At 40.7% G+C, this 27,105-nt stretch overlaps 1 protein-coding gene across 3 annotated transcripts in view; it reads left to right on the top strand.

Moving 5' to 3' along the window:
- Positions 1 to 27,105, top strand: part of dennd5b (DENN/MADD domain containing 5B) — a 66,061-nt gene that overhangs the window by 23,072 nt on the left and 15,884 nt on the right. Inside the window, exons 2-11 of one of the 3 annotated variants that reach the window (XM_084573583.1) lie at positions 2,312 to 2,371; positions 7,537 to 7,646; positions 11,515 to 12,205; positions 19,106 to 19,293; positions 21,421 to 21,999; positions 22,231 to 22,462; positions 24,518 to 24,668; positions 25,178 to 25,268; positions 25,568 to 25,678; positions 26,454 to 26,585. In XM_084573583.1, the coding sequence (XP_084429709.1) occupies positions 2,312 to 2,371; positions 7,537 to 7,646; positions 11,515 to 12,205; positions 19,106 to 19,293; positions 21,421 to 21,999; positions 22,231 to 22,462; positions 24,518 to 24,668; positions 25,178 to 25,268; positions 25,568 to 25,678; positions 26,454 to 26,585 (2,345 nt within the window). The remainder of the gene's footprint in view (positions 1 to 2,311; positions 2,372 to 7,536; positions 7,647 to 11,514; positions 12,206 to 19,105; positions 19,294 to 21,420; positions 22,000 to 22,230; positions 22,463 to 24,517; positions 24,669 to 25,177; positions 25,269 to 25,567; positions 25,679 to 26,453; positions 26,586 to 27,105) is intronic. The other 2 variants (XM_084573581.1, XM_084573582.1) reach the window with 2 other exon arrangements.

The raw sequence follows: 27,105 nt of genomic DNA, 5'->3' as shown, positions 1-27,105 counted from the left end.
TTTGAACCAAGTGATGCCTCATCATCACAGAATGACTAAAGAGACTTTCAGTTCAATCCCAGGCACCATGGCAGGTCCTGTGGTGTCAGCATGCAAGAGAGAAAAAAAATCCTCTCCTTTGCAGAATGATGTCTGTTAGATTCATTATCTGCTTTTGTAAAGGTCGGGGCTTTTTATTGGCCGTTCAGAATGAGATGTAAAATTATACTGGTAGATCCTTGTGTTAGGCAATTTATCACAAATATTTTTTTGTTTCAGCGGCATATTGGACCAGAGACAATAATGGGGCGATGTGGCAAACACATACTTACCCCACGGACGCCAATTACAGTACAAGGGAAATATCTACCCTGGATTCTTTTTTTATGACAGGAAGTTGAGATTTTAAAACCCAGTGGTAAGAGAAAGATCAGTTTTGACGTTACAAGCGGTATTACTGCCTGAGAATTATTTACTATGACCACACATGAGATTCTTCTTGCTTTCCACAGCATTACTGAAGCTTTGATCACTTCCTGAGTTCCCAAACTGTGGTGCAGGCAAAAAAAAATAAAAAAAAGAAATTAAAAGGCATTTGTGTTAGCGCATTATTAACATGTTAACTTTGATAGCCCTGCTTAATATTGGGAGATGTTTGTATGTCTTTGTGTATCTGTCTGTCACCAGAGTACTGTGTTGTACAGAGAAAACTCTTACTTTTCATTTCATTTGTAGCAATATACCAGTGCATTCAAGTATTGTGTCATCATTGCGAACTTGAAATACATGCCACTGCAATATGTGTGGGTGATTTGGAGTTAGTATTAGGCAAAATGCATTACACACATTGCACATTTCAGTCAGTGTAAACACTCTTTCATCATATTACATTATATTTGTATAACAGTAAATTATGTTTTGGGTTCAAGCGTGGCAGTTACAGTTCTGTTTAGAATTCTAGTGGTTTTCCAGTGTATACATGATGAGCACCACCAGGACAGAGGGATTTAATTTCAGGGACAGTTTGGAACTCTATGAAGTCACTTTGTACATAGATAACTAACAAGCAGTGTTCAGCATATGAATTACCTTGCTTTTCAAGGGCAGATTTGTGTGTACCACAGGCTGGATGTAAGGCTGCTGATCTTCAGCCTGTTGACTGATCATAAAAGTAGAGATTATCTCACAGGGATTAGCCTGTTGTCTGTGTGCATGCTCACATAGTGACTTCATCCGATTCATTATCTTGTTTATATTCTCGTGTAGTGTGTATAGGGATGGATGGATGGATGGATGGATAGATGTCTACCAACTTCAGTATTTGTAGTCCAGTCTGTCACTCCCCATGTGATAACAATAACCCCCTTTAACCCTCTAACCACCAGGTTATGTAAAAATCATGTTATTGCCCACTTTCTGACAGGTATTGCGTCCCTCCTTATTCAAGCTCTTTATGAAATAATGTTTTTTTTGCTGTTTCACATCAAATGGAAATATTTTCCATTTCATTTCAGGCATCTTCTCAAATTCAACCAGTTGCGTTCAGTGTCTTTGGAAACCTTGCGTGCTTCCCTAAAACTTAAAATGAATTTTTATTGATCTGAGCAGAGACTGGCTACACAACATTAGTTTGTTATCACTGTTGGTCAGTGGGATATTGTGGCCAGATATACAAACTTTGCTGTTCATAGTTTGTCAGTTTCACATGTAAATTGCCATCTCAGTGGTCTAATTGGTTAGAAGAAATTTGAGTTTTGATTTAAATATGGAATCATATTCACTGCTTCTGAAAATGTTTCTTGCTATGCAAATGCTGCTGCTTGATTTAGCTCAATAACCCTAAACCACACTGCTGTCACACGCTGCTCATCAGAAGTCACATTCAAAATTCATTCATTCACATTTTCATTGAGCTTTGCACTTCTGAAACAGCACTTTATCCCTAAAAGACCAACTACTCATGAAAAGTGTCTCAATATGCAGACGACAACAGACTCTTTGTATTTAACGTGTGTTTTGATATTGCAGTTTTGAAGTCCTTGTTAGGCATTTTGACCTCCATTCTAACACTATTTATTGGCGATTGAGTATCTAGACTAAACCTAACAGTGAAAAGTGCTTTTTCAGAATGCTAACACTCCCATTTGAAGTCATGTATGTTCCATCTTAAATACCTTGCCATGCTTTGTTGTGATACTGATGTTGTGTCATGGTCATGCTCGACTCATTCTCATGCATCATTAATTTGCTTTTCTGTGTGCACTTGTTTTGACATTGCGCTGTTTTTCTTTGTTTTTCGCTCCATGTTTTTCTGCATGTGGCTCCTCCGTAGCTTTGTACCAATGGCTAGAAGCAGACCGCCAAGGCAGGGATCCAGACACGGCAGCCACAGGTAAAAAACTGTCATCCATACCCCTCCTTCATCACGGCTACATCTCACTCTGCATGCCTGTAAGCTTGCTTTGTCTTCACTCATCTGCTCCTTGGAAGCTCAAATAGCAAATTCAGCGTTCTCCCTGTATAGATTTATGTTCTAAAGTGAGACAGACTAGTGTTAATGACAATAAGGGAATCATTGTGATTCGGGGAGTATTTGATCAAATCTGCATTCAGTGTTAAATCAAGTTATCTTTTATCTTTTTTCCATATATGTTCAGCAACAAGACGATAAAAAAAAAAAAAAAACATTTTAAAATGAACTTTAAAAGGCAGAGATGTAACAAATTCCCATTGATCTACAGCCTGAAATCACATCCTACAATATCAATTGTTAAAATTCTAGTTCAAGGAACTAGGTTCAGGAACAGACCAAGATGAACCAATAAACAAGGTGAAATTACTGATATACTAAGCAAGTTTAAGATGTTCTAACTTCTGAAAGTGTCACAGCAGCAAAACCACTACTATACTGCATCTACAAAATTTCTTGTTTGTGTGCAACATCGCAAAACTACCACCACCACCACCACCACCTACTGTATCAAGCAGAAGTAGAGCAACTTTCACATCCGTCTTCAGGCTTTCCAGCTGTCAGAAATCTCTCCACTGTTCTATATGTTTCAAATTGTCTGGTGTTGTTGAGTTTAGCATTGTGTTGATTGCTGGGCCACTGCTTTCTTTCCCCACAAACAATACCCTTTTTTTAGATGTGGTGATCTGTGTGGAATCTTAGGTGAGGTGGAAGTTACCTGAATAATTTCTAAATTGCTCTATGGTATTGAAAATATTTGAGAAGGGCTGAGAGGCTGTTCGACAAATTGGAGGTCAGGCAATGCTAAAAAGTGCATCCTAGGGCTGGGTATCACTACTGATTTCCTGAATTGATTTAATTCTGATTCACAAGGTCCCAGTTCAGTTTGATTTCAATATGAAACAAATTTTATTTACTTAGGAGATTTTCACAAAACTGAAGTTGTCATTTGTTCCAGAAATTGTGGTAGTTAAACAGTATTTTACCTCTAGTATCTAGCATATGGCTCTGTCTTTATACTTTTAAGATCCAATCAGCTGTCAGGCCTGACGGTGCTCTAAGGTTTTTAGCTTCTTCATGTTTTGGATCTCCCTTGCACGTGGACTAATCTTGTTGCCTGGACCGCACCAATATTACTAACAAGAGGATGGGTATTAAATAAGAAAAATAAAAAAATAAATCAAACACTGATCAGATTTTATGGATCAATATTTTTAAACACAGCCTAAGTGGGAGTAGTTATTAGGACCCAACACATTTAAAAGATCATCACACAGCCAGAGGGAAAATCCCTTCTGTCTGCCTGTCTCTTGCTGTTTTATGTTTCATAGAATACCTTGGCTAACACTGCCATCACCACCTTTATGTGGATTACACTCTTCAATCCATGCTATCCTCTTAGCCTCTGTCTCATTTCCTTTCTTCATTGTACCGTATGTGGGTCAACTTTCTCTTGAGCCTATTATCCAAATCAGTCACTATCATCCTGGTCACAGCGGACTATTTTTACCTTTGGCCCCCTCTTCATCCAAACTCCGATTAAACAAATTCAGTCATACCGTTTCTCCTGCAGAGAAGACATAAAGCCCTGGACGTCCTGCGGTGTGCGGCAGTAGTAAAATTGGTGGATGGGTGGGTGTGAGATAGAAATAAATAAATAGGAACGGATAGAGAGAAGCAGGAACCAGCTGTTTTCTTGAATTAGCTTAATTAAAGTAGAAGTCATTGTGTATTTCTGCATGGGGCAACCACTATTGGGCGATGCTTTACTGGGGGATGTAAATGTCATCTCAGCCCTTACAGGGTAAGTAGGATGTGTAGTGTATGGGTGAAGTAAAGAGGGAGACCTGCAGGGAATCAATTCAAGGCGAACAGGTCAGTTGTGACTGTGAAACATAGTTCTGTTTTGATCTCCAAGCCTCCTTAAATGTCACATGGCATTTTCATTATTCATATGGCATTGCTTCATAACCTTTCCGCTTCTCTCCCAAATGAACCAGACACTGAATGTAACCATGATTGTGTTTATTTTCAAGGAAATTCCACATGGTATCTTTTAAACAGTTTATGGGTCTGGTAACATGCTATGTCTCATTGTCAACAAATCCCTCATGAATCTCATGAAGCAAGCCAACAATGGCTATGTCCTTGTACTGTGTGTGCCTGGTAAATCTTTTTACGTATACACCCATTGTTGTTAAAACTACATTATTACACAATTTGTCACTAGACCACCAAATCAGCATAAATCCACAGCTGAAAACAGTCCCAAACAAATGCACCATTTCCTTCAGTTTCAGTTAAGCGTTACCTTTTTGATAACTTTTAATTGGAGCTTATACAATTAGTTGATTAACTGATTAGTTGATTGTGAAAATTAAATGGAAACTACTTTTTTATTCAAAAAACGACTTGAATTTGTTGAAGCAAAAATGACTAAATTTGCCAGTTTCTGCATCTGTGATACGTGGATTTGATGCTTCACTTAACTTATAAGCGTGAACAGAATATTTTTGGACTGAAGACATTTGAAGACTTGACTTTTGCTTGTGACAAATGATGGCAAGCAATTTAACAACAGTCTTTATAGACAAAATATTTAATATTTATAATTTTGAAAATAATCAGCAGATGGGTAATAAATATGACTGTTAATTGCAGCCTTCCTTTTAATCTGTATCATCAGCTAACAAAGGGAGTGTCACTGACCACTGCTAAGCACAGAATGAAAAAAAAACAAAGGGAAGGAAGAAAGGGAAGGAATAACTAAAAACGGCTGTAAAAGTTTAATAGGCTATTGAGTCTCACTAGAATATATTCAAGTATGAGAATAAAGGTCTGTCTGTAACACACGCCTGTTTCAAACAAAGACCAGAGATAAAGGTGAAATAAATCTCTCAGATTTGAGAGTACAGTTGGAGTTTTTATGTGAGCCACACCACTCACACAAAACCTTTATTGATCTTGTGAGCGGGCCACCGTGGAATGATCAGTAATTAAACAATCAGTCTCCCTGTCCCTCTCAGTGCTGTGCTTCTCTTCTGTAACCTTCTGACCTCGCTCAAACTGTCTACAGTCAATAGACCAGTGCTTTCATTTACAGACCCAATTCACTTATCTGAAATCAATGGATCTTTGTCTACACCTTGTAACATGACTGGAGAGTTGGTCACTGAGCCGAAATGAAATGGAGTGTGAATTGTTGGTGAGATTTAACAGCCCACAGAGAGCTATTATGAGGTGCAGATTTGACCTCGGTATCGGAGCACCATCAGCAATTCATCAGAGTCCGTTTGACCCGAGTCAGCAAGTTTTAGACTTGCTGATGCCCCCTTGAGCAAGACTCTGAATCTTGGTATTGGTATCTAATTGATTTTCACATCTCTAAGTCCCTTGCAGTGCAGATAGTTTTGGTTTTGTCAAGACATTGCCACTTTCAGACAACAGACAAACATCCACAAAAATGCTCTGACCTTGTAAAAATACATCTAGAAAGAACCGGATAGTCCTACAACCATCCAGACCCATTTTCTTATAAAAATGTGACGTAAAATAGACTGTAAAAATAGTGTCGTTGAGAAAGTATATTGTAAAAACTGCTCTGGTGGACAGCTGTTGTGTCCTGAGCAGAAGTTGGACATGTGACCAGCAGCATGGCTGTCGGGCATTAGACACAGTTTGTCTTAGCTATGCTGCCAAGACAGCTGTCTGACACACATACACTCAGCAGAATAAAATAGCAGCTTTGTTACAGTTGGATTATTCATTGTGAATTACTTTAAGAGGTGTGGGCTCTACATGGCTTCTATGCCAACTGGATTTGAGACAGAAATGTAATGACTTTATACTCGACAAAAACATTAGAACTCAAGTTGGACTTGAGCGTTAGACTTGAGAATACTTGAGAGCTTCCATCAAGCCCAAAGATGAAAAAGTATGCCGCAAAATTCTCTTTTATTATCCTAAATGGAGATTTGTTGAGACCACTGCAAAGAGCCTGCCCTCAGAGTTCTTACCTAGGCTGCCACAGGATCTGCTTGTATCAACGATAGATACATGTCTGGCAAGGCAGTTAATAGTCGTAATCATTTCTAACAATACTTCTACTCCTAAATAATATAGATGTTAACATTACTAACCACAGTTGGAGGGAAATATGTTGATAATTACATAATAATGATAAAATATTCAGATTTAAACCATGTTGTAAAATACTATGTTACAAGTAAAGGTCCTGCATTTAAAACATTGCTAAAGTAATGGCACTGATTGTAAGAGAATGTCCCACTGCAACTATTGATTTACTCCATCTGTACTATAAATCAATAATACTCCTACTGTATTATACTTGTATTCACAAAAGCTCTATTTTACCGTTGTAGTCAGTTATGGTGGGACTCATATTGAACTATTTTGTACAGGAGTGCAACTAATTATTATTTTTCTTATCTTCTGATAATTTTTATATAAATTGCTTAAATGTTTGGTGTGTAAAAACTTCAAAAAGATACAGGAACGCCATCACAATTACCCAGAGCCAAAGGGGACGCTTTCATAAAGGCTGGTTTGCCCGACCAACAGTCCAATCCTTAAAATTTAAACGTAAAAGCAGAAAATAATTACTTTTTATTTTAGCTGGAACCATGAAATGTTTTTTCAAAAAAAAAATTTACTTGCATGCCAATTTATGGCATTAGATATTGACAAGATAACATTCTGACTCTGGACTCGATTTTGGCTTGTCAGTCTTGACTTGGAATGTGTCTCTTGCTTGGCTCTTGCTATTAGAAACCCTTAGATTGGAGAAACCCTGACAATATCAAGTATTATGTAGTGGAAAGGTAGGGGTAAGCATGAAAGATGATATGAAAGATTGACAAGCCTCTGATGAGCGCTTAAAAGTTGTTTGGACACCCAATTACAGTCCAAATCTGGTGTGTTTTGCTTTGAGAAAGACCCAGTCCAGTGTCCAGTGGCTGACAGAGAGAATGCATGAAGTGGCTGCCAGTATAAAGGTCCGGCCAGGTCTCTATGTCTGTACATCTGCTCCATCATTACCTTTGTCCATTTTTCTTCTATGTGTCCAGGCGAAAACTTCGAGCAGAGCCCACTGAAGAGGACTTTCAAGTCAAAGGTTCTGGCACGTTACCCTGAGAATGTGGAGTGGAACCCCTTTGACCAGGATGCTGTCAACATGGTAAGTGGATTCCTCCAAGTGGAGAAAATAGGGATAGAACTGGGGAAGTTATTCAATAGTTTATAATAAATAAAATAAGCCTTGGTTTAAGGCACAATTCTTTTTCTAGTGATCTGGGTTACAAATCAACAACAAATCACCATTACATCTTTGTGAGGAGCATTGCATGTTGAGATGCACCGTGGCTGGTTTGTGAATATATAGAATACATAATAATAATGTATAGATAAACATACATACAAACAGTATTTCTGTTTTGACCTGATCCTTTGTGACACATTGCCTCAAACCAATCCACAATAGCTACATCGTTAGCTAGTGTTGTATGACAGAGGCCTGACAAGGCCTATAGGTTGTAGATTACCAAGCCAGGTTGCAGTAAGTGTGCAGTTACACCCTTATTGGTATACATTGCAGAAGACCTACAGGGAAGTTACATTATGGATGACGCATGTCTCCTTTCCAATTTGAGCCAGGACCTTCTAAATATGGTAAATTGTGTGGCGCATTGGGCATGACCATTTAAACATATTTAGAGCCCATGCTAATGCATACAGTATTAGTAGTATGCTACCTACTGGAGAATTTTCATTGTACATCTTCTACTTAATGGAAAAATGAAATTTAAAGTACATTATGATAAGTGCTAAAAACAAGCTAACTGACAGCAAAAGTGTATGTGGAAAATATATTGCCCACTCCACCAATAAATTACAACAAGACATCACATCATTTAACCAGCCACTCAAAGTCATTATACCACAACTGAATCTAAACAATGTACAGCTCCTGTTAACTGGTGAATTACCCTTCTGGCCTGCCTCTGAAAAGCCAGGAGTCAATCAAGCCAGACACATCCTGAAACATACTTCTCTTTGAGCCCTAAACTCTAAACTAAAATTTCAAATGATCAACCAGAACACCGATCAGAAGAACAGAATAATAACTTAATAGAATATAAGTGATTGTGGAGAGAAAACATTTTATGAGAGAAGTAGATGCTTTTTTAGTCTATTGGATTCAGAGATGTTTTGGAGGCAAATGTGAAGTCGTTTTCTTGTGAAGTTTCTTTTTCAGTTTTGAAAAAAGCACTTCAAACCAAGTACGAGCTACATACTAAGTGTAGCAGTAGACCTAAAAAAAATCTGGCAGAAAAGTGATCCTGTCAGGGACAACAGGAGTTAATTCCCCATCTCGATGTATAGGCTGTGTGTGTGTGTGTGTGTGTGTGTGTGGAAGGTCGCCGCCTATTTTACCACCTGCCCTGGCGTCAACACTGCTGAATAATTCAGCCGCGCTTCTCACCTTACGTCGGCATGGAAACGGGCCATTATGCGGCAGTGCAGCGACTGAAACCCGACACTGAGATGATTGCGAACTGGTGCTGGCAATGACTGTCAGACACTCTGTGGAAACACCATCCACTGTCTTTCGTTTTCTGTGTCTGCTCACCTCTTCCTCCTCCTCATGCATCATACCTCCGTTACCTCCACATCCCAACCGCTCTCCTCTTCCGGCTCAGAGGTGAGAGATGAGGAGGATGGGGGAGTGTAATCACACATGCAGCTGCAGGCTTCTCAGTAAAGCTCTTGCGATTATTGTTTTCAGATCCAAACACCCCCAAGCTCACACATCCACATGCCTTTGTAACACCACGTTTTTTAATTTATATTTATTTTTTTATTTATTTGCCCTTCTATCCACGTGGATCTATTGAGCATTAGAAATATCTTCTCGTTTCTTCAGCATGAAGGATAAAATGATGTAATGCATCTCAGGTGTCTCATGTGGTCTGTAGCTTTTATCAGCTTAAATAATTTATAAATATACATAAAAACCTAGTATTTGCAACATTTGAAATAATAAAAACCTGATTCTAGCAAAAACCTGGACAGAGCATCCTAACACAGACAAGTAAGCCTACAGTTTTAGATGATATAGATATAGAAAGTGTTGGTTGTTAAACTGTTGTATGACGTCAACATTCATTTGCATGCCCCAACCCCCATTAAGGTAGTGGGATCTCAGACAGGTTCAAGTTAGGAAGGTTGTAGTTATATGTGCAGGAAAGTGAATGTAAGGTCAAAAGAAGTGATCTAAATCTGTGTCTGAGTGTACATACTGTAGTTCTAATTCAGCTCTCTTTGCCTCTCTAATGGGGCCATGTCTATGCTTGAAGAATTATTAGTGGAGACTGATTGAGAACACTCCTCTGCTAAGATGTGCCAGGTTTTAGTTAAGCCACAGTTCCACAGTGATAATTGCAGAAAAGTTCTTCCAACGGATAAAGCTGACAACAGCTTCTTGCCGTTAAAGAAGGCTTCGGCAGTTTTGCCGCACTGTGAACGGTAAACCATGCGTTCTGCTCCTATTGTCCTCATTTCTTCCGTGAGCAACATAACATAAACAGGAAGAAAGTGAAATCAGGTCGTTTTGTCCTGCATCATGGAGGTTAGATGCATTTGTTCCTACAAACACCTCACGCCTCTACTGTCATTGCCGCTCTGAATGCTCCACTCATTCTGCAGGTCTTATTTGACAAAACGCTTACTAAATTTATTTGCCATGTTGTGTGACATTTTAGAGTCAGTTTTTCAATGCTCTGTTTGATTTCATGCCATTCTTCTGTGCAGCAGGGTCAAGAGGTGAAGCACAAGTAATATTTTCTAGACGATAAAGCCAACTAAGAAATGTGTTGGTGGCGATGACTAATATCAGACGCAGGATAAGTGTGGAGGAGAGACGATCTGTCACACACGCAACGCACATGACTCATGCTGAATCCAATCAGGTCATCAGGCCAAAGTGCAGTGTTTGTTTTCCAAATGTACATAAAAAACGGCTACATAAAATGGCATTGTTACTTGTGCTGGTAAAGTTTACAGTCAGTACAAACAAGCATGTAAAATGTATGAGTTTGTTCATGTCTCTGAAGCTCATACATATGCATGTGTTGATATGTGCTGCAGATCAGCATCCCAGTTGAATATGTGTTTATGTGTAGGCATAGGGCAGATCTCAGTCTCCAGTCAGTTCTTGTTCAGCTCTCTGCAGCCTAATAAACATAATGAAGCTATTAAGTCAGCTTTATTGCAGGCAGCTGCTGACTGGGTGTTTAATAATTCCAGAGTTCCATAGAGACTGTGAAAGCAGCATCACACACAAACACACACTATTAATGTAATAGAAGTATCATTATAATTTGTAAATAGCTGTTTAAGTAAGAGCCTCAGCTAACAATTCTTTTCGTTATTGATTGATGTGTTCATTAGTTTCTTGGATATAAGGGATTAGTCCACTGGTCCATTCAGTATCCTAAAAGAGTAAATAGTTCCCCAGAACTCACTGATTCAGATTCAGTCTTATTTTGTCCAATCAAATATAACGCAAAGCTACTCAGTATAAAAACAAATGTAGACATTCACTTCATTTGAGATACTAGAAGCAGGGAATCTTTGATTTTTAAAATGATCTAAATGAATAACAATAATAATAATCAATTTTTAAGATATTTAATTATCTGCATTTTATCTACAGTAATAAATCACATGACTGTTTCAGCTTTAATTAGTTTTTTGAGATTAAAACTCATTTGTCACCCTAAATATCACAGTAATAAATCTTTCCAGCAGAATACCACAACCTCGGATTGGTAGCAGCTTATCTTTAGCCCCACCGCTTCACACCTTGCTCAAAGCCTCTCAGATCTAGAGGGCACAGATCTGTGAGGGCAACTGAGCTATGATCTGCAAAAAAGTCCAATGGCAAGCTTGAGGTTATCAAACTGGCTTCAGCTGGGGATTACAAATGTGTATGGGAATCATTCTTGTGAGTCGTGTGTAACGCACTCTTTCCTCTCTCTCCACAGCTGTGTATGCCCAAAGGCTTGTCATTCAGGACACAGGTGGACCAGCGTGATCCTCAGTTCCACTCGTTTATCATCACCAAGGAGGATGGCTCACGAACCTATGGCTTCGTCCACACCTTCTATGAGGAGGTGACCAGCCCGCAGATCTGCTCTGCCATGCAGACCCTCTACCAGATGCACAATGCCGAGCACGCCTCCGCCAACCCCACTTCTTCCTCCTCATCCTCCTCCTCCAGCATGGACTCTCTGGCTAGCAGTTTAGATGAGGTGGACTCCCCTACTTCCTCGTCTTCCTCATCTTCTTCTCGTGCAGCGGGTGGCTATGACTCATCAAGGGACACTTTGTATGTGTCCAAGGCCTTGTGTCTGATCACACCCATGCCCTTCATGCACGCCTGCCGTCGCTTCCTGTCACAGCTACACAGAGCCGTCACAGCCGCCACTGCGCCCCCCCTGCCGCTGGAGAGCTATGTTCACAATATCCTGTATGAGGTTCCACTGCCCGCTCCTGGACGCTCGCTCAAGTTCCACGGTGTGTACGAGCCCATTGTGTGCCAAAGACCCGGGCTTGGGGAGTTGCCCCTGGCTGACTTCCCCCTGGCAGAGGCCTTCCGTCTGCTGGGAGTGGAGAACCTGGTCCAAGTGTTCACCTGCACCCTGCTGGAGATGCAGATACTGCTGTACTCACAGGGTAAGTACACCTACACATGGTATATTTTTCTTTCATGGTAAAATCTGAAATTAGGAACTAGAGCAAGATCTTCCTTTTTGGACATTCTCACAATCTTGGTGGTTTGGTACACGCTGGTTTGACTGACAGGATTCACACCAAAATGAATACGCCTATATAACAGGTGAGGTGTAGAAGCACTCTTGCAGTGTGCTGTGGCACCACTCTGTCAGAGACATTTTACATTGTACATTGTATTGTATCCAACTCTAAAGCTAGAGCTCAATAGGTGCCGCTTCTGGGTTCTTGAAGGAACAGAATATAATTGAGATCAACTGCATTCCATTTAAATTAGACTTTCTTTGCACAGTTGGGGCGTGTGCAGGTGGCTCTAGCTAAGCTAAGCAAAATAATAGTCGTTTATTTTGCTAGCCATAATGTTGCACTTGTGCATGCATGCTCATGTCAGGTGGAGTAATCTATAGTAGATGCCTTCATTCACTCTTCCTACACATTGAGGTGGAGGAGGAAAACTTTTTGTCTGCAGCAATGGTGCAGAATGGCATCTCTAGAGAAGCCAGACAATTCTGTCCAGGTAATGTACTGCAGAGTCTAACTAATGATAATTTCCTTACAACAGACACATAAGAAACTCTTGGATGTTGTCCCACTCATATTTCAGCCTCTTCACTGGATCATGCAAATTCTCAATTCTCTGGGCTCTGATGAGTCTGGAGGCAAGGACAAAGCCTCAGGCGTTTTGTTGTGTTCATCAGGCTGTTCCTGTGGGATTTTTGGGGCTTGGCAGTGCACATTTTTTTGTTACTACCTTTACCTAATATTATTTACATCAGTGTATATTCACATAAGCAGGCCTTAAATTACTTAATTTAAAGCCCCTGCAGTGTCCCCGTCTGGTGGAAAGGTCAGAAATTGTTGCAGGTAGTGTAGATGTCTTCTTCAGTGTAGTATGTCCAGTTTGATGTACTAGGTTGTGAGTCAGGAGAAACTCTCACACAGAGGAAAAGGAAAATGGGGAATAACAAATGATCTCTGATGCTGGAGTCTCTGAGGCTCTCCAAAGCCTTACAGACATATCAGAATAACTGAGACGCAAAGTGATCCTCCTTGTAGGTATCCCGTAATCCATTATTCACAGCTGCAGTGAGCCACTGACGTAGGAGTGCATGTGTGTTGCTCGCTGTGTTGGAGCACATCACCCCCACATGCAGAGAATGTAGACTGAGATCAGCTTCTGTCCTACATTCCACTGTCCTACTCTTTCTCAGTTTCAGTGCAGGTTATCTGTTTATGTTCTGTTCAGGATGAGTCATGCAAAACAAAAAGGTTAGCACTCGCACCAAATCCAGATCTACAATATTCTGCAGCATGCACACATTGTTTACACTCCTTTAAAATGCTTTTTACGTAACTTCAAAAACTTCCTGCCTCCGCAATTGAACTGCTGGGACAGCACAATGTGCAAACAAGCTCTGAAGGATCAGACACCAAAACTAATCTTTTTTCCTGTTTACTGATTAATTAGAGATGAACAGCAGATGTTTTTACCATCTCACCCCTGATTTTCCACTGTATTTTTAAAAAAAATTCATCATGTCGTCTTGTTGACTTCTTCTCCAGCTATAGTTTAAGATACAGATACAGATACAGATACAGAAAGCTTTATTAATCCCCGAAGAGCAATTCAGTTTCTACAATCCACCATCTAGACATACAACCATTCACACAGCAATAGTATATAGCAGGAGTAACGCGATGAGGTCTGGGTCCAAATACAATTTATAAATAAAAAGACATCAGAAGCAGAATAGATAATGATAAAAAGAATACAAATAACTGCTTGTCCTGATAGAAAAAAATAAAAATAAGATAAAAATAAAAATAAAAATAAAAATAAAAAATACCAGCTGGACAACTAGCACTACCAGCTGTATGTTGATTAAACTATTCCTAGGTTTAACATAACTATAGAGGATAGATACATGTTTTGCCCTATTTTCTTGCAGTTCATAAATTGGGCTTTGTTTGGACTGAAGCCTGACTGGAGTATGTACAAAATTATGATCTTGGTTTCCTCTTTTAAATGTTTTTGTTTCTTTGGTTGTGCTGTCAAACAGCTCAACTCAACAAGATATCAGTCTGACAAGGTTTGTGGCAGAGATTGCTTTTAGTGTAAGGAACAGAATAGCAATTTGCTCTACAAGCAGGAGAGTTCTTTTGATGGCTGAGGGGGCGGTCTTTATTTCAAGCCAGCATTCCACTAAAAATGCTGCATAAAACACCAATATTATACAGTACTAATGGATCAAACAATAACAGATTAGTCAAAGAGCACTATAGAAAAAATGTTAACTGAAAAAGTGGCTGCTTCAAGGTTGTTCTTTTCTCATCCCATTATCCTTTGATTAAAAATGGCTCTGTGTTTTATGCATCTCTGTCAGCATTAAAGTCATTCATAAAGAGAAACAACCTCACTTGAGTGAAAATCTTTCCAGTTTTATTTAAGTGTTCGTTGTTTTTCAGACAATCACTTCTGGCGCTCAGCCCGAGCTCTGACATGTCAGTCCAAATGAACCCAATTTTCTCTGTAATGACTTTGAGTAAAACCCAGCAAGGAGCTTCATTTTGCCAGAGGCAGGTGATGCAAGGGATGAGTTGAGGGGAAACGAGGAGAACATTCCATGGACGTTAATGAGACGTGGCCCAGCCATATGTTCCCACGCTCGTCCTAATTAATCAGCAACCATTTACACTGTGACAGACAGAGGCATCGGCTGCCCCCACCGCTACCTGTCATCCTCACACACTCATTGGCTGTGGCAGGTAGAGGGAGACGATGACAAGTGTCTCATCCAGTCATGGAATACAGTAGGGGGTGGTGCAATTATATGGTACTGAGTGAAGTTAATTTACATTCCTTTTGGCTGTTATAGTAGACCAGTTGACTAGCAGTAGGTTTTTACACAGTATTACTGATTTAAGTTGTATTTGTCAAGGATACGATCCTTCTCTTAAGTATCCTTCTAATATTCCTATCTTACATTAACATTATCCTGGTGCAGCTGAAGATCACCTAATGTCAACTATTTACCAAAGAGTTGATCGCTTCTTCCCTTGTGAGACTGAGCTGTCTGTTTTTATCAGTCCCTGATGCACCGTTACAGTTTCACAATGACTCAACATGTCCCGGCCTGTTTTTCAGGCTCATAACAGAATCAGAAACTCAAAGCATCCCTGAGCTCTGTTGGTGTCGGGGCTTTCTGCTGCTCTGTGCTTTTCCGTATCAGATTTGTTTCGTTTTACGTGATTGCATGCTTGTGCACCTATCACAGGTCCTTGTACTTGCCATGCTTCAGAGGGAGTTTCTTTGCAACGTAGCAAATATTGTTAAAGATGGCTTGACGATATGACTTGATGAGATGAAAGGAGCACCCATGGCAATTTCTGACTGTAACAGAAATTGTGAATTAGTTCAGTTCAGTTCAGCAAAAGGAGACGGTAACATCAGTCAGTATAAGATTCCTCATCTCCTTCTCTTTATTCCCCCACATCCCTTACTGTGTGAGTTTTCATGTGACTTACTGTGAAGAAAAGAAAGAAAATGAAATTTATGAAGTATGGCGTGTCAGATTAGAACTGAAGTGTTGGCGAAGCCAGCTTGTGTTGCAATGGCTAAACCTGTCCTGATGTGATTTGCGCATTAATAGGAACAGTTAGAAAGGGATATGCTGTAACTTGAAAAAGGAAACGGGAGTGTTTCAGTGAGACTCCCTTGTTGTTCCCACAGAGTGGTGTGTGTGGCGGGGGAGAAACTTTGAACCTGTTCAGACATGAGAGATAAAATACATACTGACTTTAACTTACGCTCACAGGTGGGATCTTTCCAACTGGTCTGTCTTCTTTCTGTGGGTTGTGGGTGTAAAATCTTTTGTCTGAACTGAAACATTGAGGTTTAGACGGAAACAGAAGGACTTATTCAGCAAACCATCTCTGACAGTTACAATAACAGAAGTAACAATTGTCTTGCTATGACTGCTACAATTACTGTTAGTCTGTACAACAGTGCTTTGAGCTACTTGCTACATGCAAGTTTTGGTATTTGTGAAGTCGGTGCATTTTAAGAGAAGACATTCTGTGACATTACCTACCACATGGGTCAGAGAAAACTGAACCTTTGAGAGCATACGCTATGCTTATATAGAGCTGACAAGACTTGAAATTCTTAATAAGTATAAATCCAGCCAGCAAAACCCCTTTCATCAGGGTTAAAGATAGATAATGGTTTATTTGTTTAAAGATAAAAGTGTCTTTTTCAGTATTTTAGGAACGACCAAGACATTTCCTTAGCCTGGCAGTTCTCTGAATTTTCTGTGATATCCAAATTACAACTTGCTGCCAGCCTTAGAGCAGCAATCATGCTAGCAATGCTTCAAAAGAAAGAAGGATAGAAGTAAAAGTAACACATACATAGTGTGTGTGTGACAAATCAATACTTTCCCTGCTGATTTTGTGCTTTCATTTACAGAACATAGTCTCAGTAAAGTCTGTTAGTTTCCCTTCATCTGTTATTCAGACTCTCAGTCTCTGTCATGTGGCTCCTCAACTAGAGTGGGAATGAAAGTGTGTGGTTATGTGGCTTACTAGCGCTTTGGCACTGTATGCTACAGGTTAACTCATCTCACTGTATATTAGAGAAAGTTGTCAAAGTTCTCTCATAGCTTCAATATCCTTTATTTGGACAAAGAACTTCTCTGATTATGCTGAATCAGCACTATTTGGAGAATAACTTTGAAAGGAGATGTAAAAAAGTGCATTTTCTTTACCATTAAAGAGCCTGTCTGTAGAATGACATCTATGTACCCCTCATGTCACCAATCCCTTCTGACTACTACAAATAAAAAATAAAAAAAGCCCCCCTAAAGCTTTCTGGGAGAGGACTTGCTCCCATTTCTAGCCCCTGAGAATCATATATTTGCAATACTGATAAAAAAAAAAAAAGAGCACGTATACACTTTACTGCCACCACAACGCTTTGTACAGCTTTAAGGCAAAAAAGCATCCTGAGGTATGCATGTGATGATACTAGATAGAATTGTCTTATCAAGCCAAAGCCCTTGTTTCAGAGCTGGTTGCATGTGTGTCCAGTCCAGAATATGTTTGGAAAAACATCTTTTTAGTCATAGCCATGATTCACCAGAAATATCAACTGATCAGCAGCAGCATGTTCATACCTCAGAATGTAGGAGGTTACTCTCAGGTGTTTTGTGCACACATGCACCTTTGGAAAATACTCAGGCCTACACAACCAAAAAGCAGAAAGTGGGTGATGAACACAATGTGAAAGTTGCATAAGACTGTGAGAAAGAATGTTATGGCAAAGAGCTGAGAGCTGCAGTTAAATTTCATGTTCTACTTTCCTGCTGCAACATGCCTGTTTGCCTGTAATCACACCAGATGCTCTGTTCTGGCCTCCAGATGACTAATCGAATAAATTACCACAGTTCATTTCACTGACACGGAACTGGTACTCATTCAAAAACACACGCACACACACACTGCAAGTACATGTGTATACACTTATTAAGACACTAATTATTTTATTTGTGTGTTTTCTCCACACTCCCCAAGTACATGAGTTTCAGGCTTCAGTGCAGGCTGTGGTTAAAGGCTCTGGAAACCTTAATGCATCTTCAGTGACCGTGAACATACAGACAGGAGGACACTGACTGACCGACCTAGACAGAATGAAAGAAAATGACAAAAGGGGGAGGGGGGCACAGAAGAAGAGAGCAGCTGATGGGATAAATTGGTAGAAGTCAGTCACGTTTTATTTTTTTTTTTCCCCCCCTTTCCTTGAGGTCATACAGGCTTTACGCTCTGGCCATCATAATAACATCTGATGGAACTGCAGCTGAACTCAATACTAAAGCCAGCCTGCTACCACAGCCTTAATCTGGTTTAGAGAACACACACACATACACACACATACATATATATGAAAACATGATTGAAAAGAATCCATTGGAATGTAATTCCTCACTCACTCACAGATTCAATTTTTACCTCTTGATTAAAGTCACTCCTGCAAGTCTATACTCTCACTATATGTACTAGTGAATTTCATAAAAGTCTTATTTAATCTTCCCCGCTGCATCTGGTCAGTTCAGGAGTCTGTAAGGCAATACAACTGTTGTTTTATACATGAGGACAACATATAGGGACTCAATAATTACAAAAAGACATTTTGAATTTTATAAATAAGTCTGGCAGCTATCTCTATTTTGTCTTATTCTCCACAAATTCAATTGGAAGGCCCACATTAATACTGTGTGTATGCTGCATAGAGGGAAAGATGGAGAAGTGCGGGAAAACTGACTAATTTAGAAGTTGACATATATCATCAAATAAGAGTAACAGTTGCTGCTCAGACTCATTTTTGTCGGGTTGAGTACTTGGTAGAGCTGCGACTGGCGGTAGTACCAGAAGCTGCTGCTCATGGTGGAACTGAAGAGGCAGCATGCATATGATCACGTATGCCGTGGACAGATCACACCCAGTCATGAAAGCAGCCCTGTTTGTGTAGGGTTTGTGTTTGTGTCATCTTCACAAAGATGATAAGTCACCATGATAAAAACTCACCAGATGTGTGGCAAAACTGTCAGTATCACTACCTCTGCACAGTGAACTACAGTACAGACAACTCCCTTATGTCTCACACTGTACAGTAATGTACAGTAATGAAACAAAGCTAAGAGCACTGCAAAATGATTGATGCCATTTTCACATTTTGTGAAAAATCAAACTACAGGAAACTGAAGTTTGATTTTTCCAACTACAGGTAGATGACCATGAGCCTGTTTTTCATATTCTCACATTTCTTTTTTTCTCCATGTCTCTCAGACTATCAGCGGTTGATGACGGTGGCAGAGGGCATCACCACGCTGCTGTTTCCCTTCCAATGGCAGCACGTCTACGTTCCCATCCTGCCAGCCTCCCTCCTCCACTTCCTGGATGCACCCGTTCCCTACCTGATGGGTCTGCAGTCTAAAGAGGGCACTGACCGCTCCAAACTCGAGCTTCCCCAGGAGGTACAACACCAGCGTGTGTTAAAAGCAAGCAATATATGTTAAATGCTATTTTGATCCAAGTGAAAACTCTAATCCATACTAGAAGTACTGGGTTAACCCTCACTGAGTGAGAATAAGTAAGTAGGAATAGCAAAACAAGTTTGCAATTAGGACTTTTAACAATACACTGTCCAAGGCCAACACAGACACACACAATAGTCAGACTACCATACTCCTGCTCAGACAGGAAATTACAAAAAACACCTCTCTGGACATGACAACCTTCTGCCCCGTCTCTCTCTCACACACATAGCAGACATCAGCAGACCAGGAAAAAACAAGTTTCATTAATTCTTTCTCCATTCTATTAGGTGTCCTAGGAAGCAGTGGCATTGAGCTGGTAGCAGGACTCTGAAACCTGCTGAACTAAACTGAAGCTGGCATTAGTAACACCTGTTCTTTTCTTGCTGGCTAAATACTCGCTGTGAAAAGAGGCTATTGAACAGAGAATTGCCTGTTCATCTGTAACTTCACCTAGAGGCCTAACCTCTTCCTCCCTTTTTATTTCAGTCCTAACCAGACAGTGTGTGCTGGATTTAAACCAGTGTGTAGTTCAGAGCAGAATTACTGTTAATATATATGTGTGTGTGTGTGTGTGTGTGTGTGTGTGTGTGTATTCATGTGTTAAGTGAGATAAGGCCCTAACAAAGCGGAACATCCAGACTCGCTGGCTTCCGGCTTTGCTTACATTCCTCCCTGACTCCCAGTGCTCGTTAATCCGACACATTCCATATGGATGCTAATTATCCCAGCCAGCGCAGGATGCCGCTGCAGAGGACTCCCTGGCCCCCTCCGCTACTCTCCCCTCCTCCCCCACATGGGATCCTCTGCTTTAAAACTGGAGAATCTCCCTGCATTTGTGAATGATCCTTTGAAGTGGCAGTGACCTAGAAATTGGCTGATGATGAAAGAATAGCTTAAAGCGAAGCAGAGAGGACACGATGAGAGAGGAAAATATGGATGTAACTATACCAGTCAATACCAGACAGTTTATTTATTCTCTTTTTTAACTTAGGTTTTCTGTGTTTTAACTGATCATGGCTGATTACATGGTTCATCACACTGTTATCATAATTGTTCCTTTTTTCCCCTCCCTCTCCTTGCCTGAGTATATAAAAGTATAGCTAGAGGGCTTTAGATCCCAACTAGGACAACCTGTCTGGAATCAAAAACTAAATGGTGCAATCTGTCCAGCAAGTTATTTTCTTTTTCTTTTCTTTTAATCATCCCTAATCCTCGTTGGATTGTTTCTTTTGTTTTGTTTTTTACTTGTCCCAACCAGATAAATACCACATGTCCATACATCACCTGCTTAATAACACCCCTCAGATTGTGATATAATTCATATCATAGTACAGCTGCTTTAATTATGTATTTGCTTCTTTCCATGTACAGTAGAGAAAAATGGTTATACAAGTAATACTTTTAACATATGTAACTTAAACATGAGCAAAACAAAGTACAGAGTTTACTGAATCCTTTCTGCATTTTGCTCTACCTGTAACTTACTGCTATGATGGGCTGTGTCCTACTCGATTGCAGATATTACATGAAAATTATGGCAAAATTATATGATCCTTTGTTTCGATTTGATTTTAAATTTGGTCTTATAGTCTGTTACAGTTGGGTGTCACTAGAGTTCACCACACACTGGGGTCAGATTAGAATCTGGAGGTCCTTTGTCACGCTTATTCTCCGGCATGTGCAAGCTCATCCCCATTTCCATGGTTTTGTGTGATTTTAAGCACTTACTGATAGATCAGAGGTTTAGCTTTAATCCCATATGAGGGTGTAATGCTAACTCCATTATGTCCGATTTAGGTTGATCTCTGAGAATGCGCTGTTATCAATCACATACTGGCCTACATTCTCTGCATTCTAAATTTCCTGGCCTACATTTCCTTATCTAACCTCCTAAACCCAATCTGTCCTCAGCATGTCTCTTGATAATACCTGTTCCAGCTCTTTTGTCCTAGCTCATATCTTCTGTCAACACACCACAGGGGAAGCTTTTATCTTCTACCACCACTGTCTAATTTGTTACCAAACTGTATTGTATTGTAATATAAATATATTTTCCTGTCCCAGGCCAACCTGTGTTTTGTGGATATTGACAACCACTACATCGAGCTTCCCGAGGACTTCCCCCACTTCCCCAACAAAACAGAGTTTATCCAGGAGCTCAACGAAGTGCTGTTGAGCTTTGGTATTTCGGCCAAAGCTGGCGCCCCACCCCAGACCCGCTCAAGTCCCAGCAGCACCCCTTGTACCCCAGGTAGAGAGCGCAAGACATCCGCCCTCCTGCAACTGGAGGATGACGGACGTAATGGAAACCTGGCAGGAGAGGAGCTGGCTGTGCTGGAGCTGCTGCAGGGTAACGCCACCTTGGAGAGACTGCAAGCATTAACCAAACGCACTGGGGTGACGGTTGCCCGCGTGGACGCCCTAAGGGCTGGTGTAAAAGCCCAAGCCACTGATGGGCAAGGGGGCCGGACGGCAGCTGAGGAGGAGGAGTTGAGGAATGCCAAGCTGAATGTCCAGCTCAGAGAGGTGTTTGCCAGCCGCTTCACCACCATGTTTGCAGACTACGAAGCCTTTGTCATCCAGAGCGCCCCAGATCTGGAGTCCTGGCTCACCAACAGGGAGCAGATGCACAACTTTGACAAGGTGACAAATTAAACACTAACACTAACTGTAAAGCATGACCTTTCTCAGACAGTGTGCTAATGCTGGAGTAAACGGGTAGGAATGGGACATGGTCATGCGAATCAGCGTTAAATTGCGTGTGTGAAATTCACTTGTCAATGTCATGTATTCAAAGGATTGTGGGTATTGTAAATGAACCTTGGAAAATGCCATCTACTGCACACTATTAAAAACATGTGGTGTTGTCTTTAGACTTCATTTCTGTCAGACCAGCCAGAGCCCTACCTGCCCTTCCTGTCACACTTCATTGAGACACAGATGTTCGCCACCTTCATTGACAACAAGATCATGTCCCAGTGGGAGGAGAAGGAGCCGCTGCTGCGCGTCTTTGACACTCGCATTGACAAGGCCCGCCTCTACAACGTCCGTGCACCCAGCCTCCGATCCTCCAGCTATCAGAGGTGCTCCATCCTCAAGGAGTCTGGTAAGATCAACAAAGAGGCACCAGTGTGTGATTTATGTTAGTGAAAACATGAAGAATTGGAACATTAGTGGATCAAGAGGTAAATTTACTGGGAGGAAAAACAAGAATAGTAGTGTTTTAATTGGAAACAAGAAAGCATCTGAAGCATCCAGTCTTCCATTAGCCAAGGTCAGACAGTATTGCACTAGCTGTGCAATTTAAAAATACACACAAACAGTCAACATCCATCTTTGTGCTTTCTCCTCCATTTCTCCTTTCCATCTTGTCTCTCATTTATCGTCTGGAAGCAGCTCAGCTCTCCCTAGTGACCAGAAAACCCCACATTCCTCTGCAACCCAGCACAGCAAACACTCCATCACTTTCTCTCTCACACACAACCAAAAGCACACGCACACACACACATACACACAAGACATCGTCTTATTGCAAGACTGATCGGTCTGAGGTCTTTTTTTTGGTCAATTAGTGTCATTTGGGTTTCACTTCGTTAAGCTTTTAATTGGTTCTGACTTTGCAGTGTAAGCCAGGAGGTCAGACTTAGCACTGACTCAGACTGTAGGAGGCCAGCAGGGAATCTGTGAGGGTGCAATGTGCCTGGTTGTGGTTTAATGAACAATAAACTAAGAGGAGGAATTCAGTATCTAGCAGCATCTATAAAACCAAAACAATGAGCTAAAAGATGCTAAAAAGCTACATAGAGCTTCTCCGTGGAATGACACATTGTTCTTTTGTTTAACAAACCTAAATAATACAGTTAAAAGGAAGGTAAGAAATCAAATAAGTTTTCCTGCTAGTTTTGTTCTTTAATAAATGTATTGTGTTAAATGATTTCTTTCCGCAATCAGCTGATCATCGTAGATATTTCAGGGGGAAAATTTACCACCTTCAAGAACACAAACATTGCAGAATATGATGTTGTGGAAAATTCTGAATTCATACCAAGACAGCTTTGTATGTTTCTAGATTGATATGTCAGAGAGCTATTATGATGATTCAAAACACCCCAGCTGTTAGCTGTATATGACAGGACAAACGGTGATGTTATCAGCTTTCGGTTTTGCTCAGTATTCTCAGTTTTGCAGTGTTCTGTAACACGGATGGTTATCTTTGTGTATCAGAATGATCAGGATTATTATTTAACCCAAGGCGGTTCTCTCCTTACTCTTTGTTTTTTTTTTTTGTTGCGTGTGCACCCATGTGTGACATCCGTCTTTGACCTGCACTGTTTCATGCTAATGGGCCGAGTGATGTACAGCTTTAATTGCTAGTGGTGAGCTCATTTGGGGGCGATGGCGCATGCACGTACTCAATTACTCAGACAATAGGCAGCTCTTCCCTCCGCTTGCCCTCGTGGCGATTCGCTCCAGTACCTCTGCGCTCTGATCACTCCACAGTTCAGATTAATACGCAGCTTCTGTCTGAGGGAATTTATTCAGCCGCGAAACAAGTTCAACATAACCCAGACAGCTTAACAACAAGCAGCTCTGAAAGACAGCAGATAAGTACTATTTGTAGTGTGTTTGCTGTTGCTGCTTTAAACGTGACGTTAAAGCTGCTGTAGGACCTAGAGGGAAGAGTCAGTCAAAGTGGGACTCCACGGAGAGCAATGAAGCAGCAAATGAGCCCGAAAGAGAGAGAGAAAAAGAAATGAGAGGACAGTGTACCTCATTTTATAATTTATTGTGCTAACAGCCAGGTTTGAAGTCCAGATAGCTGTCTGTACTTGACAAATCAGCAGATGTTGCAGCATATTATTCTAGCTTCATTAGGACAGGAGTAATGTGTAAATGGTAGAGGGAGTTATTTGTCTTTGTCATTATTATTTGTCAGGTCTTACTGTTCCTTTGTTGATATGGTTCCCTTTCAGGCTGCATTTACAAATTTTTAGTATGATTGATTCATTGTTCAGCACAACCTGCACCACTAGAGGTCAGTTTATGTAGACAGCTGGAGAAATTCGAAGGCAGCTGGCTTGCCTTCCTTGCCTGTCTTTATACGGCATCTGACTGTAACCTATTTGCAGCGTAATCTGAATCTGCTCTGTCTCCTCTGCAGCTCAAGCCATTGAGCAGCGGCTCATTAAGATCGACCACACGGCCATCCATCCACACCTGCTGGACATGAAGATCGGCCAAGGCAAATACGAGCAGGGATTTTTCCCTAAACTGCAGGCCGATGTGCTCAACACCGGGCCTACCAATAACAAGTGAGTCAACATCCACCTCCTCTCTACTACCAAGGTACCACAGGCTGAAGACAGAGCCAGATTGTCTGCTTCTTCCTGCTTCTAGTCTTCATGCTAAGCGAATTTAATAACATCCCCTCTCCAGCTTTGTTCTTGACACTCAGTCATGAGATTGAGATCAATTGTCTTGTCCAACCTGGAGAGAAGACTGCAAAGCTCATTGCCCAGACAAAAGAAAACAGATTTGTATCCTCCAATGATAACTTACTAGCTCATAAATGAGAAAAAGAATGGGGAATTGGCAGTTTTTCCTACTAATGCAGGACTTTTAAATATATATAATTAAATGCTCATTACATCCAAGCCTTTGCTAAACTTCAAACTACTTCAAACTAGGACAATATGCAGTGTATACAGTATTTGTACATAGGAATAAATTCCTGTGGATGCCAGATTGTTACTAAATCTCAAAGGATGATTAAATCTTTAAAAAGCAATAGTTGTGTAATTACACAGTATTTGGTCTACAGGTGGTCTCACAGGACAATGACAACTCAACGCAGAAAAGATCGCCACAGACAACAAACAGAGCATCTGAACCTTGACAACGACTTGAAGGAGGTAAAAAATTTAAAAAATATCCTCCTCTTCCCTGCCTGCCCCCTACTCCTCCCCCCTCCTTTTTCTAACATGTCATGTCTTTATTTTTTGTCTCATGACGTCTTCTTGTTTACGTCCTGTTTCTTTGAGCTTTCTTTGTTTTCTTTATATCCTCTGTTAAAACTTCAAAAACTTCATGTGCATGCTGCTTGTTTTTTTTTTTCCATTCTTCTTTTTCGCTTCTGCCCTCTACTATCTACTCATGCGTCCCGTGCCGGGCGGTGTGGGGTCGGGTGGTACCTCTCCTCCTCCTCCTCCAGCAGGTGGAGGGCTGTCTGGTCCTGCAGAACTCCATGGCATTTTGGGAGTGGGACAATGCGTCCCCTCCGCCTATCAAACCGCCTAAAAAATCTGCCTCTGCGTCCTGCCTGGTATGTGCAGGAGCTGCTTGTGTTGTGGATTCCCTTACAGACCGTACCTCTTCCCCCCCTCCACCTTTACCTCCACTCTTAGTCAACAATCCCACCTGCCCCCAAGACTTTAAAAGTTCTCTATTTCATAATAGCCTAGTATTAGCCCAGGTTCCTACACAATAGAGGGATAAATTGAAGTTAGTTACCTTGCTGAGGAGTTGGAGGTGTGCAGCCTGATGGCAGCTGTTCTCACAATGGGGCAGGCATGGCAATGCTGGAGAATAGGACCGGCTAACATTTACTGTCAAACTGACTGATGATAGCTGTTTTAATGATTTGAGCCTACAATGCCTCTGTTGTATGGCCAGGTCTTTGCAAGTCTTCTGAGCTGTGAAGGAAGTTAAGGATCTATGGATCATTATTGAAAAACTATAAAACTGTGGCTTTGGTGGGAACCCTACTAACCTCCCATCACACTCCAACACACACCTATTATTAAAGGACCCTTGGGCTTTCACTTCCCTGCTGATCCATACACTTCCCAGCAAACTAACATAAATCCTGTCCTTTTTAGTTTCACATAAAATTAATCATCTATAGTCTTATCAATCATCCTTGTATCTTGTTTAATGTGATGATTAACTCACAAAAACAAGATCTAGGTTATCTGACAGCAGATTGAAGCCAGAATTATTTGTATCAGGAGTGTGTGCGCTGAAGACTATGGTGTTTCTTCCGTACTTTGATGAAGAATTAGCTTATCGTTCTCTAAGTGGCTCTGTCTGGTCTTCAGAAGTACATGCAGGAGGCCCGCGGCCTGGGGAAGAACCTGCGACAGCCCAAACTGTCTGATCTGTCGCCCGCCGTCATCGCCCAGACCAACTGGAAATTTGTGGAGGGGCTGCTCAAGGAATGTCGCATGAAGGTGAGCTAACAAATTCAACATATTTTTGCACTCACCATTCTTAGTCACACTGTGTGGTTTAACATTAGAATTTGGTTGATAAATGATTATTTAAGTTACACAATTCATTAGTGAAAACCCCCATGAGTTTCCTGTTACTGTTAATTTGAATTTAAATTTATTTGATAAAAATTATTCAATTATGATTTGATGAAATTTAACATACTTCCAGCGCAGAACATGAAACTGAGGTCCTCCAGAAGGTTTATACAGATTGCTTAGTTTTTTGGTTTTTAAATACGCAATGAAACGGGAACCAATGAGACAAATAGAAAATAAGTAATAATAATCTAGTAAATAGTTAGTTAGTGATTCAATTTACTGTATGCCTCGGCTGTGTTAAAAATGTAATCGCACATTTTTAACTGAATACACGTATTGAAAGCACATTCATGCCGACTCATTAGCATTTGACCTGTGTCACTCTAAGTTACCTTTGGCTGTGTGGAAGATAATGCAGTAGAAAAATGAAATAGCCCTG

The sequence above is a fragment of the Chelon labrosus genome (genome assembly GCF_963514085.1).
Source record: "Chelon labrosus genome assembly, chromosome: 23".
In the NCBI taxonomy this organism is placed as follows: domain Eukaryota; kingdom Metazoa; phylum Chordata; class Actinopteri; order Mugiliformes; family Mugilidae; genus Chelon; species Chelon labrosus.
This window is presented reverse-complemented; position numbering and strand designations above follow the sequence as displayed.